Source organism: Falco naumanni, chromosome 7, assembly GCF_017639655.2.
Source record: "Falco naumanni isolate bFalNau1 chromosome 7, bFalNau1.pat, whole genome shotgun sequence".
NCBI lineage: Eukaryota > Metazoa > Chordata > Aves > Falconiformes > Falconidae > Falco > Falco naumanni.
The window spans coordinates 20,392,816-20,407,408 of NC_054060.1; the positions used below are offsets into that span (position 1 = coordinate 20,392,816).

Here is a 14,593-nt window from a genome sequence, read left to right on the forward strand (position 1 = left end):
CTTTTATTCCTGGACCATCTGTAGACTACAGCGGCTGAAAGTCATTGATTGGCTCTAAGATACAGGGACAGAACATACTCTGCAGAAGGCGTTCCATATTTAATAGTTACTTCTGAAAATGTCTCCAGAGATCCAATTAGTAAGCAACTAATAGTTCATTTTCACAAACAACTGAAATTGGTCCTCCTGACCCTCTGTCGTGGTGCGTTATTACAGGTTTGACCTTTGAAATAACATATGTAGTGTTTTTAATAGAATTAAGATGTAACTCAGCCTTTTAAATAAGAGTACCATATATTTTCTATGGTAATGTAAATTCAGCAAAACTGCACAAGTTAAATTTGAAAAAGTGACAAATAGAAAACTGTGACATTAAAAGATTAAAGTAATTTACTTCCTATTTGCTGGATCTCCTAAATGTAAGCATTTTCCCTTTTATTTCACTGCTTCTTCAGTCTTTATCATGGATTTAAACAAATAATAATGTAATGAGACAACAGTACAAAGACATATATTCTGCTGTACCAGTATGAAAAAGAAATGTGCCTTCAGCAGATTTTTTTAGCTCACTTGTTTTAAAAGACATGAGCTAAAGACCAAGTCATCTACTGATCCAAGAAAAGTGATGTGACAGCAGAAGCTTGCCTGGAGAAGAAATAATTCCTCTGTGGTTTTAGATTGCCTTTTGATGCCTTTTGATCCCTTTTGATCCGTGGGACCATAGAAAGCCAGGTCAAGGTGACTGGGTTCCAGTGCGATCTGCAGAGTGGTCCCTATTTGATCCTGAGGTAGTTTAAGCCTTCACTAGCGGACTGGTTCCGTTACACTGTTTCTGATATAAAAGGTATCAATGGTTTCTTGATAGCACTGCTATGCTAGAAGCCGATTAGGTTCCCATCACAAATGTTGACAGTGGTTCTCAGTATTATTAATTTTTATTATTCAGTGTAGTTATTTTCTTTTTGGGTTTGAGATGTTTATATGAAATAAATGTTTTTCTTACTTTCATACCAGTATTTAAAACCTTTACACCCCGTTTAAGTGTGCAACGTCTGTATCACCAAGCGACAAATGGCAATTAAGAATATTTTCTTTTACAAGAATAATAAAGATTAGTTATAAATGGCTTCTTTTTTGGAAATGAAAAATAGGTGGGATATTTATAGTTGTCTTATACAAAATTTAATGAATATGTGGTAGCTTGTTTCTAGTTTTGATGTATTTGGGGTTTTGGGGCTGTGTGTGGTTTGGTTTTTTTCCTCTGTAAGCACAAGGCATTTCAGATTGGAAACAAAAACATGGAAATGGTTGTTTTAGTTTTATCTATTGTTCATCAGTTATTAAAATACAGCTGATTATGTAGTGCTACAATAAAATTGTATTACAAGATAGAAGTATTTCTTGAAAAGCCATTTAATTTTAAGTGTCTGTGTGTTGCACCCTAAGAGTGACTGGCTCTGAGGCACAGGTTAGTCTTTAGTAAAACCTTGTGCTATACTTTGGCAATTTGATCCACACTCCTTGCTGATCTCAAATATTTTTATGCTTCCAGAAGTGTCTCTTTCATTTCACTATGGATATTAATGAAATTGGGTATCGTTCAGGATTGCTAATACTGACCTTTTATTAAAATTTTTATTATTGGTGGTGATGTTTCTACCATATGAAGGAACCTGACCTGTTCATTTTCAGTTTCTGCCACAGAGGCCACATTCTACCAATCCTGACTGCATGACTCCGCATGGAACTATCCTGCATCAAACCTTGGATTTCGATGAGTTCATACCACCAATACCACCTCCACCCTACTACCCGCCAGAATATACCTGCACACCAGTGATAGAGGCACAGAGGTGATTCTTCTTCTACAAACTGTGAAACTCTTTCAAAGAATATGAAGCCAAGTGGTGTTCTTCACTGACATTAGGTGCTTCTTTCCTAGAGAGATTGCATATGTTTTCTGCAAACTTGTTAGGATGCACCTGGAAACATTTGTGGTAAAGCGCTGCTGTGATAAGGGATACAGTCACGAAGTGGTTGAGCTTAACTAAGACAAGGATATCAATATTGAACTTAAAGCAGAGATCAGCTTATAGGTTGATTCTTTCACAGTTGTTTGACATTATACACTTGAAGTTGAATATGAGATTTAACTTTCCAAGGAAATCATTGCAGTTAGTGTGTCTTAATGTGGAGTAATGAAGAACATTAATGACTGCAAAATGGGCTGGTAGAGATGGCTGGCATCCAGAAGGAAATAGAATTTTTAAAGCTACCGTGTAAATGAAGGCTTCATTTTGGTGGTTGTCATGGTTTAACACCAGCCTGCAACGAGGTACCATGCAGCTGCTCACTTACTGCCCTGGCTCCTGGTGGGATGAGGAGGATAATCAGGAAAAGGTAGAACTTTGGGTGGTTTGAGAAAAGAGCAATTTGATAATTGAAATTAAAATATAATAATAATGGTAATGAAAAGGAGAGAGAAAGAGAGGAATAAAACCCAAGGGGGAGGGATTAAAAAAACCAAAAACCCCCAAACAACCCCCCCCAAATCAACCCAAAAAACCAAGTGATGCACAGTGCGGTTCCTCACCCTGCGCTGACTGATGCCCAGCCGGTCCCCCAGCAGCGATCGGCAGCCCCCAGCCAGCCCCCCCAGTTTATATACTGAGGTGACGTTCTATGGTATGGAACAGCCCTTTGGCCAGTTCGGGTCAGCTGCCCTGGCTGTGCCCCCTCCCAGTGTCTTGTGCCCCTGCTCCCTGGCAGAGCATGGGAAGCTTGGAAAGTCCTTGATTTTAAGTGAGCACTACTTAGCAACAACTGAAACATCCCTGTGTTATCAACGTTATTCTCATGCTAAATTCAAAACCACAGCACTGCACCAGCTGCTAAGAAGAAAATTAACTCTATCCCAGCTGAAACCAGGACAGCTGTCTGATAAATTTCTTCAATATAATTCTCTATGGTGTGTTGGCTTTGAATTCAGGGAATGCTCTACATCGCTGTAGTGTAGATAATATTGTTTACCAAATAAATCCAATGCCATTTCTTGATTATATTAAGTTTACTTGTTTGTGTTCTTTAAACAGAGGTCTCCACTTGGACTTTCCTCATTCCCCATTCAGTGCTTTATACGAAGTAACCATTAACAGCCCGGGAATGCTGTATCCAACTGAGCTGCCCCCTCCTTATGAGGCAGTGATCGGAGAGACGCCCGCCAGTCGGGTAAGGAGAGCCAAAGGAAATTCTTTATGTAGTTTTCAAGTTTTTTGGATGCAAAACAATTTTAAATAAATATAACATAATTTAGCAGTTAGTTGCACTTTGGGGGAACAACCATTAGAAGGTATTTATATTCTTTATACAAGCTTTTCAGACCATTATCTTCAAAAAGGTTTAACTAACAACTTTTACATAATGTGTATTCTCCTTATATTCTTGCATGTTTGGGCAAATACTTATCAGAGTAGTGAAATTTCTGCTGATACCATCTGTTTAAAAAGTTGTATGATACTTGGTTGTCAGTAACAAAAACCTAGAATGGATTGGAATCACCAAAGCACAGTGGTTTTCCTTATCTGAGAAGGATAATGCTGTTTTAAAATAAGATTGTATTTTTTAATTTCTATAGGTAATAAGAAATCTTGATTAGGAAGCAGGTGCACTTTCTAAAATACCCCTACATTTGTAAAATATTTCTTATTCCAGCTACAGATGATAGTGGCTTTACCTCACTTCATTATACTACTTTTAGCTGGAGCTCAACACAACAGTGTAGGTTTAATAAGGAAAAAGATAACTGTGTATCTTGTAACATGTAATGCTATAACTTGTGTGTGTTTGTGTATGTGTGTATAGCATAATGCTCATGGGACACCTGGTTTTGTGCTGTGTGTGATCTGAGCCAAGATAATTACAAAATTCCATTTTAAACTCTGTGTGGTGATAGAACATGTACTTGAAAACTAACAAACCCCTCAGATTAACGTTAAAAATACACATTTGCAGCCCCCCACTCATGTCAGATTTCAGATCATGTTCTGGAAAAACACTTGGAGCATCTGGTACTGGTACTGGTATAGGTTCTTGTAATGGTGTGCTCCAGTCTTGATGGGTTGCCTTGAACTCTGTGCCAGATTTCTGCTTTAGTAGTTGTAAGATACAGCCTCTGTAAGGAGGTTCCTGTCAGCCACCAAATTGCTGGAATTGATTCCTGTTTCAGAGTTACATTAGCTGATAAGAAACCATACAGAGCAAAGATTTGAATGATAAAAGCACAGGGACGTGTTCTTCCTATGAAACAGCAATTAGTAGTTCTGTGTTTATTGCTTATACTTATGGCTGTTATGGCTTTTAATAGCTTCTGCTGTTATACGGCAGAAATGGTTACTCCACAGAGCGCATAACACCTATATTCTGAACTTTGAGAAATAATCCAATATACTTCAGACAAATATTGACATTACACTTTTTGCCTTCTATTTTACTCTATAGTATCAGCTCAATGGAAACTGGAATTATAATGTATCTGCATGTACAGCCAAAGCGAATCTGAGTGAAGTTCTACTTGAGATGATTTGTGGTGATTGAATCAGCGGTCACAGATGGGAAAATACTTAAAATTGCTTTTAGAAGCTGTAGTTTCTTGCAGGCTTCAGTAAAAACTCAAAAAGTGAAACATTCTAGATACTGCTTATCAGTTGTTAATAGCACTGTGGAAATACGTGTTCAGGTTGCCAATTGCACCCAAAAACCAAAGGGAAGTACTTTGCATTTCCCCAGAATATAACACTGAAAAGTTAGCTAGTGATTTTTTTCATGCTGGGGGAAACCCCAACTGAAACCACAAAACTAAAGAAATTATACAATTTTTTACTATTATACGCAAGAAGATTATTAGGATAATTAATAAGGCAAGCATCTGAGAAAAAAAGAATGTTGAGATGCACAGTCCCTGACAAAAATGCAATTAAAAACCTCCAAGATATGCCTAATTTTGCAGCTTCTATAAGTGACAAAGCAGCTTCTGATAACTCTTCTAATCCTTGCCTTGTAGCATGCCTTCTGCTACCGGCCACAGTAAACAGGCCAAACATTGCACTACCTTTGGTCTATTTGGCTATAATAAAATGAATCAGTATTAACTGCTTAGGAGTGAAGTTCTCTTCTGAATAGCAAAATTGGAGTTTCCAAGGCCATCTCCTCCCTAAAGTATTTTTTATCCATTTTCCATCCTTCTTCCTTTATATTAACTCAGAGGAACATGCAAGCCCTGGAGGAGCTGATATTTTTCAGTAATCAAAAAAGAAAAAAATGGGCAAAAGTGGTATGAAGTATACATGGTTTGGGGGGAAACAAAAGGATCATCTCTGTAGTAAGAATTCATATGTGGTACTAAGTAGGGTTTAGAAAAGTGTCTATTTATACCTGAGCACAAAATCACTTTGAGCACTCTTGTAATTGGGATTAGTTTGCATAAGCCTCAACATCCAGCAGCAAAACAGCACCAGCATATAAGAAAAATGTAATTTAGCAAGACACGATTTAAAGCAGCAAAGACATGCTCTTGCAAGAAGAGCACAAGCTTTAATAAGTAGATGTATTGATGGTTATTTTTATGGCATCTGGGGTCAGTGTCAGTGACTTGCTTATTTCTCTGGCCACCTGGATTCCAGGAGTGTTTGTTCTAATCACAAGTGAAAATGAGCGGTGATTTTTAATTTCTAAATGGTGATAAATAGGTAGTTTCTTACCAGGGGTGAGTTTATATATGCCTGGTAGTTGCTGGTTCAGAGCACTTGTAGGAGCAAAATACCAACAGGTGCTGAGGATTGGAAGTGAAGCACACTGGCAATGCTAGCTAAAGCCTGCACGGTGACTTCGTACCAGACACCTTCCTTGACAACAAGAGCCCTAACCATATTTTTTGCAGTGTCCCAGTAAATCTGTAAATGGAGGAATGGAATGGAGCCAAAGTCTAAGACAGTTTTAGGCCTACAAGAGGAATAAAATGGAGTCCCAAATTCTTACGTGATGCAAATGCTCCCGTATAGTACGCACTAAGCTATGGTACAGTGTGAACTGGAATAACTAGATTTATAAATCCCTCAAAGGCAGGCTTTGCAATGGAAATCATGGCAAAACTTCAGCTACGTAAATGCTTTTTGGGAACCATGATGTAATAATGTCGTAATTGTAAAACCTCTTACCAGGCATCAAGCAATAGGTTTTTGTTTGTTTTAAAATGGATTGAGGTCTGTAGAATTTTACTAAATTGTATCAAATTAGACTCAGTATTTCATGTGTTTTCACAGACAGCAAATGTCAGTGCTAATTGAAGTGGTTGCGTCAAACTAAAAAACTGCTGTTGTCATTTGTACTGATTAGGAATTCCCATTTTATGACTATGAATAGAAGTTTTTTCACACTTTTACGTGCAAAATATTGACTAGGATATAGAAAAGATGAGAACAAACAGATTGGGCTTGTGGGTGAATTATACCAGTGACTCTTTTATGAGGTTTGCTGTGCAGGCTTGTTAAAAGCAACAGATTTCTTCCCTTTTCCTATTGATAGCTTAGTCTCTGTCTTTATCAGCTTTATGTCTGAGGATGTGCAAGTCAATAAGGTGGTGTTACCCTAGGCTGTGCAGGAACCTGTATGAAACCATGTGATGTCCCTGTGACCTGACTAAAAATTGTTAGTGTTACCTACTATAATTAAAACCATGGTTCTCCTTCCCCCAAGCCACAAGGTTAATCAATTCCAAATGCATATGAAATACATTCAGCAATTACTCTTGTGAATGGAGAAGGAACGAGGGAAGGAAAAGGAACAATTAACACATTGATCAGATAGGTTTAAATGGCTTATGTTTTGCAAAATAAGACAAAACTCTGAAAAAAGTAGAAATGAAAATTGAGATTATATCCCCGATTTCCTCTGCATGCCTGAAATCTTTAAATCTCTCATCTTCTTACTATTAAGGGTGGCTGGTTGTTACCTATGGGGCCTCTGAATGATAAACCTTAAAGATGATGAGTGCTTTTTTCTATGTGGGGGATTTTACATAGAGGAGAATATTCACAGTCTTCCATTTGGTCTCAAAAAGCAATTTCTGTGTGTGTGTGTATTTGTCCCATGCATTTGTCATATTGTTGGGGTTTGGTTGTGAGGTTTGTTGTTTTGTTGTTTGGTTGTTTTTTTTTTTTAATTTCCAGCAGTTGTAATTAGAGAAAACTATAATATAATATAGTCTGCAGTGTATAAGCAAGCATCCAGAAGTTAAACTTAAGGTACCGTGTCCTTTGTTTTTCATAGTAATGAGTCACCTGTGAGAATGTTGTCTTATTTATACAGCCTCATGTCTTTAGGTGTGTTGCTGCAGGGTTTTCAGCCTCTGTAGGAGCCTCTGAGGTGAGGCAGAGCCTGAGATGTGTCATGGCTGAGCTTTTGTGTCTGTCTAAATTCCAAAGGATATGAAAGACTGATACAAATCTCGTTGCATGGAGGAGAGTGCTGAGAACTCTCTGTAGTTTCCTTGACTAAGACATGACTCCTTACCTCGGTGAGCTGAAAGATTCTCAATGTTAACACCTAACTGCAAGGTAAAATAGTTTGTCTCCCGCCCACATTGGAATACACCTTGGGAACACGGTGTGCTCTGTGCAAGCCATGTTCCAACAAGGTGTCAAAGCAGAGTACTGAGAGCTGTTCTCTGGCTTGTGTCAAATGACCTTATTCCCAGGTCAAAAAATTCTCTCAATGCTCTAATTGTTCCCTTTGGCAAACTAAGCAGAGAATTATAAAAAAAAAAAAAAATGGATGTCAAGACTGAACTGTCGTAATCTAGGAGCGTTTGTGTAATAGGAAAGTAAGGTGTGTAAATACAGTGCATGTATTTCTTCTACCTGTAAAATAGTGTGGGGTTTTTGAGAGATGCAGTATTTTGATTTCAAGTATTGCTAAGATAGCTTTTTTCACAAGCCTTAAGTTAGCTTTATATGCTGTGTAATAATGTTAGGTTAAATTTACTAGGTCAAAGCTACAGATGGTTCTTTTTCATTAGTACAGGTTTGCTAAAACCTCAGCCTTGCATGTAACTCGTTTTATAGGTACTAGACAATGTCACTACTGCTGCCAAGTGACTGGCAGAATGTAGGTCAATAAATGTTTCGGAACAAATATGCAGAATATATTCCCCTGTCAATGATTAGGAATTTATGAAACCACCTAGACTTTAAAAGAACCTTTAGATTTTTGAAAAGAAACACACAACCTTAAAACACTGTATTATTTCTTCCAAAATGTAGTTAGTGTGAATTTTCTCCAGCACAAAGCCTATTTGAGAACACTTGTTACTTCTCCAGTTAGTTCCCAGCACTTCCACAGTTAGTTCCGAGGAATGTTCTGCATCTTAGAGTGACACAACTAATTTATTTTTTTACTACAGATGTGATATTCTGCTTCAATAAAGAAAGATCCTTTAAGAAATTTCCAAGCAAATTGTTTAAAATGAGTGATTTCACTTTGCCTCCCAGTCCTTTATCCACCTATTGCTGAGTTAAAGTACTTCTGGTACTGTCCTTGTTTAGAGTTGTATTTGCTAACCCTTAGGCTTAAAATCACTTCTAAAAACTAAATGTATCAAAAAAAGTTTCTGTGGACAGATAGATAAAAAAAAAAAAAAAATGTAAGCACAGTAAGTTACGTGTTGCTGGCACCGTGCACTGGAAGCTCTTTCCTTAATAGTTTCAGAGTAATAGTGGTTCACATTCAGGTTTTTAGAGGGACAGATACAAATTAAGCTCTTGACAAAAACGTTTTCACAGAGGTGACTGATGTTGATTTCTAGACTCTGTCACCAACTGTAACAAGCTTTTACTAGTTAATTGTGGCCCTACAGACAGAAGAAGAAATGCGTTCTGTTAAAGGTAGTATCAGTCTCATTCCTTCAACTTCTCTTTTTTTTTTTTTTTTCCTGTCATTTATTGTTACCAGCTATTTATCGGAGCCATTTTTTAAATAATCATGGTTTAAAACAACTGCTACAGATTTAATGAGGTTTGCAACAAGGTCTAATCAAAAGTCTTATCAAAATCAGTAGAAAGAACATTTCCTAGATTTCAGGTGCTTAGGGATCAAGTCTTTCCAGCAGGACTGATTCTGTATTCTTTTCACATAATTCTCAAAATTGAAGGGAAGGCCCATTTAGATCCATCCTTTCAGAAAAAAAGTGAGTCCTCCTATCTCCCATCAGCAGTCTGACAGGCTGGAGAGCACCCTGCATGGGTGCCACTTGGGGTGGCAGTGACGTTACAGGCCTTAAAAATCCATTTGGCATTAACATTTCAGCAAACAACCAAAGGAAAATACTGCTCTTGTGCTTGTCTTTACGGCTTCTGCTGCTCTTTGCCCTCGTTTAGTGTGATACAGTGTGGTAGGAAAAAAGCATAATATGGAAAAACGCGGCCTGGAGAAAGACATTGCTTGTGATAAGATCATTAGTTTTAAGCATTGCAGGCATTAAGTTTGTTAGGTGGGCCTGCAGCCCCGGCTGCCTGTGAATTCCAGATGAATTTAGCTTGTAGGTTCTGGAAAAATGAAAACTTGCTGTAAGCATGTTCCTTTGCCCTGCTGCATTTGTCTCTGACCCAAAGACATTGTTAAATACTGTATCTTTAAATAGCTTTCGATCTGAATAGCAGCTTATAGATCGTTGTTGTTGCACAGTCAGGTGTGTTCTTCAGAATGTTGTTTTGGTAAATCGCAGGTGATCGTGCTGTTTAAATAAGCAGTTTTCTTTTAGGTCACTGGTACGGATCAGCAAGTGTCCGAGTCCAGCCTGGGTGAGAGGATCACGGCCCTGGATTTCAGCACACAAGGTGATCATACCATTGTGTTTGTCTACTTGAGAAAGACATTACAGGATTTTTGAGTGGTCTTTTCCTTCTTTTCTTCTTCTGCCCTTCCCAATGGAGAAAGAAGGATTTGCTTTCAGATTGTTCATGGCAAGAAGAACATTTTCACAGCCATAAGCTGATGCGGCTGGAAATGCAGAGGAGAGTTTTGCTCAGCAAAGCATGCTCTGTGAAGCCCTTTGAGGCAGTGATGGTAACTGTCATTTCTCTTTGAAGAGTCGTGCGTATAAGTGGCAGTTTGCTTCTCATTGTCAGCAACCACAGGTGCCTTCCTAATAGTCCACACACCTTCTCAGCGTAGCAGTCTCCTGCATGGCTTCCAGAAGCCTGAATAGGAAGCTTCCTGCCTGAACAATAGATTTTGTGAATGCAAGTAGACGAGTAGCAGCACAGAGCCCATTTGTTTAAAATTTTGAAGTTACTAGACCAGGCCTCGTTACCGCATCTGTTGACACGGAGGGCTTTTTAAACATCAGAGCCTCATTGGATCATGAAGTGTTGAGCAGTTTCTACAAAATAATGATTTTAGTAAAACCTCCATTAAATACTTTTTCCACATCATATGCATGTTGTATTAATGATCAGACTGGCAGGTGTTCTCAGTTAGTACACTTAGGGCAGAGAGGTGCTGGTAGAGTGGTCCAAAAAAGAGAAATAGTCCTCTCTCGCACAGCATCCTGAGCAGGACCGGCAGCCTCGCAGGTTAGTGACGAGCATCTGCTCCTGTGCACACAGAGTGGCTCTTCTGTGCAGCAGGATTCCTGTTTCCAAAGCCACTGGTGGTTAACTTTACTGCTAATTTGTTATTATTTTTTTAAAATACCCTGCTGTGTAACAACTGCAATGGAGTGTGACAGCTGGAGGTGACTAGTTTTTAAGTGCTGCTGTTAACAAGGGCTGTGTCTACAGAACTAGTTCCTAAAGTTCATAAGTACATTTGGACTTCACATCCACATACAAAAGTCTGAGTTTTAAGGCCAGTGCTAGAGTTCTGACTATCAGGAAGCAGTGGACCAGCTCTCAGGCCAGAGTTTTGATCTTATTGTGCTGTGCAGGCTCGAAAGGGAACCAGGAAGGTCCTCGGGCATGTTTTATTCATGTAAAATCAGTCAGGTCTCACCATGCCATGTCCTTTGAGCAGTGATTGCTTCTCACCTGCTTTAGGCCCCTCCTCCTGCCATCTGTAGTGCTGGAAAAACTGCCAGTGGAAGAGTAGAACAGTAAGAAGCTATAAATACAGTTTAAGGCCCTTAAGTCCAGGCAGCAAACGGTACAAGCCACCATGTTCTAATGATCGATTAAATAGAATTAAACCAGAGAGTTTGCACAGTGAAGATCTGTGCTCTGAAGACAGGCACAAACTGGATGCTTTCATTTATCCATACAAACTTTATAGATATTTAAAAGCTTGAGTTAAGGGAATATTTGCAAAGAATCATGACTAGGTCAAAAAAGATACTTGGGGACTCATCACAAATACAAATGGCCCTATAAACCACTGCAGCTTTGCACCTAACACATAATAAATGGTGCATATTATGAGTTTTTAGTGTAATGTAGAGGTATAGAGGTATTTCCATTATTGATTATTATGTCCTTTTTGGCAAAGTTATGATTGCCTTCTAAGTGTTACAAATCTATTTCCTGGAAGGCCCAAAAGAAAATAGTCGTTGTGTTTCATTTTATGTAAGAAGAAAATGTTCTTCATAAAATCCAACCTCATGAATATTTGATTTTCATTTTGATAGCTAATTTCCCTATACCGTAGGAAAGCTCGCTGCTTCCTAGACCACAAAACATGGGAGCACTTAACAAATGTTCTCCAATTCACTAAAAGGTCCTATTTTCCTATTCCTGAACAAAACAGTTAAATACTTTTGTCTCATCAATATGGTTAGTGACAGCTGTTGTGCAAAAAAAGAGCGTAAGAGGCTGCCGAGCTGAATAGAATTATGTGATGTGTACTTTGTAAATATTTTGATTTTAGATGTAGGACTTCAAGGAGCTCCAGTCTGATATGGGAGAAGTGTTGTCTGTATTACTGGGGCCTGGAGACTTGATTGTCTAGTTTTATTTTCTTTATTTTTGACATGACTTGAGGAACAATGCAGAGGCAAATACTTACTTTCATGCAGGGGGCCTTTTTCACTCCTAATGTATTTGTAGACATGATGGAGGAAGTGTTAACAGTCTCAGTTTTTAATACAAAGGACTTCAAAGATGGTGTGGCCTCGCATAGAATGTTTTGTTTCTACCTGAAGTGTGTGTGTCAGGTATGGAACATCTCTGGCACACAAAACGATGGTGAATTCTCATTTGTAAAGAACTTGGATAAATGCTTCAGGGAGCTGATGATTGATTGGAAAGTGTTAGGTGCAAAGCTAATATTGACAGCAGTGATAGGTTTAAAAGTGATGAGAACCATGTTTTTTCAGCATTTTTATAAAGTTTTACTTTTTCTACTACAGACAATCTCACCGTTTACCAGAGACACTAGTAGTGAAAGAGCTGTTCCCATCCAAATGTAGCTACAGCTGATGCTGTGCTGTCGGTGCCCCAGCATGCTTGTTAGTTGAAGCAAATTCTTGAGGACAGCACAAACTGTCTTTGCTGAGGGACACTAGAAACAAGTCAGTTACTTCAGTCTCCTTTTTGCTTTGGCAGTCTGTCATCTGAAAGCTGTTGAGTAACTATTAATGTACTTGCCAATTGCTAAATTTGAAGCAGTGTATTGAAAATGGGGTGGGGGAAATGGGGGAGGGGCACAAAGTCTTTATTTTTCTGTGAATGTCTTGTTTTGCAGTTTCTGTTGAGAGCACCTCTTTGATGGTCTCTGAGGCTGTTGATGTCCCAGATCATAGCTACTCCTCTGAAGATCTTTGTTCACTGGAAGTTCAAGGATCTCTCCATTCTGCAGATCTCTCTCCCTACTGTACAACCCCCAAAGGGGCTACGGACCAGAGCTGCAGCACGCTGGGTTACAGCACCCGCTGCAGGTTCCACAGAACTCGCTCGGAGGGTTGTCCTGATGAGGATGACAGTTCCCACAGCCGGGCCTCTACAGACAGGTCTCAAGGACAAGAAAAGAACTGTGCCCATGGCAGGTCCTCGGACTGTTCCTCAGAGCATTTCAGCCCCTCAGAAAGAGAACTGCCGAGTTCTGCTCGAGAGAGCAATGCCACGCCGCCGCTGAAGCAAAAGAAAATGTGCTGTGCGGACTTTAGCCAGCCTCCTGTCCCTTCCCAGACTTCTCCCCGTTTTGGGCCCGCAAATACTTCATCATATGCGAGCGGCCACGAGAGTGCTGTCCGGCAGCATCACATTACAAAATGCCGAATTTCAAATATAGTCCGATCAACTAGTGACCCTGTATCATGTTCATCTTACACAGAAGGTAGGTGCAGTGCCACAGGGCTGGTGGAGCATGGGACAAATGAGTGGTGATTTATGCAGCGACTGATGCTGCTGGAAACCATATACAATGTTCCGACAAGGGTTGACTTACGTACGAAGGCTTCAGTTCCATGTGCACTTTTTCTAGATTTTAAAATTAAGAAGAATGGAAATGGGAATAGTGAGAGAGTGAAATTAATTTTGGCTTTTCTGAATTGTACCAGCCTTTCTGCACCGCTCAGAAAACCATCTCTTGAGTAGATGCTTCCACCTCTCTATTACTATTATATTGAGAAGCTAAACCAAGAAGTAGAAGGCTAGCTGGGCTCTATTTAGGAAGCGATTAACTGAGCTGTCATGCTTGTAATACAGTGGGTTGTGTTTCCCGAAGGCGACAGTATTGGTGCAACAGAGCGTGACTGTGTAGCAGCAAGTTGGAGTGTACAGTGAAAAGTTTTAAAAGACAAAAAAAATGAAAGATGAGGCACGTGATAAGATGATAAATGAAAAGCAAAGCTTTTGGTGTTGTGGATAAGCATCTTCTGCTATGAAACTCCTTTTAGATAAGCAGGGAAGAAGAGAGATGTTGTTAGCTGAGCCAGCGTATCTTCATAAAAGTCTGATTGTTAGTGGAAAAGAAACGTTTGATTTAGTAGAGAACAACTCGATCAAGTAATAGCAGGAATGGTCTAAACAGTTTGAAGCGTGCAGGTTTCAGAAAAGGATGTAAGCTGTTTAGAGAGGTTCAAAGGGGTAACCTGGAGAAGTGGTTTGAAAGTAAAGATTAAAAGCTTTGTAAGATACCACAGACCAGGGGTCGTCAAACTTTTTAACCAAGGGGCTGGCACGCCCCTTGGATGAAATGGCAGGCAGTCATCTGTGGCTGCTTGGTTTGCCTCCCCAACCCCCGGCGGGGGGGTCTGCAAATACCGGGGGCCGGATTGAGGACCCTGGGGGGCTGTATCCGGCCCGTGGGCCGTAGTTTGAGGACCCCTGCCATAGACGGTGTTCCTACAGATGCGTTCACTGGGCTTTCTAAGGGGTCTAGAGGAAGAATCCTGTGACTAGCTCAAAACAAAAGTGGACAAAATGTTGAAAAAACTGATTTCATTTAGGAAGATGATGTGTTGGTTCTACTACACTTCTTTTTGCATCATTATTCTGTTTCTGTGAATTTCAGAGACCTCTTACTTAGTTCAGTAATTGAATGTCTTTTACCTTCAGGAATCTAGCCTTAGCATCCTGTCCAAGAAAAGTGAGTCTTTCATCTAGAAGTC

General features: G+C 39.5%; 1 protein-coding gene across 4 annotated transcripts in view; it reads left to right on the forward strand.

Annotated features, from left to right (window-relative positions):
- FAM189A1 (family with sequence similarity 189 member A1) overlaps positions 1-14,593 on the forward strand; it is a 146,492-nt gene that overhangs the window by 124,893 nt on the left and 7,006 nt on the right. For all 4 annotated transcript variants that reach the window (XM_040601787.1, XM_040601789.1, XM_040601788.1 and 1 more), the window contains 4 exons: positions 1,693-1,853; positions 3,093-3,228; positions 9,812-9,887; positions 12,727-13,317. In XM_040601787.1, the coding sequence (XP_040457721.1) occupies positions 1,693-1,853; positions 3,093-3,228; positions 9,812-9,887; positions 12,727-13,317 (964 nt within the window). The remainder of the gene's footprint in view (positions 1-1,692; positions 1,854-3,092; positions 3,229-9,811; positions 9,888-12,726; positions 13,318-14,593) is intronic.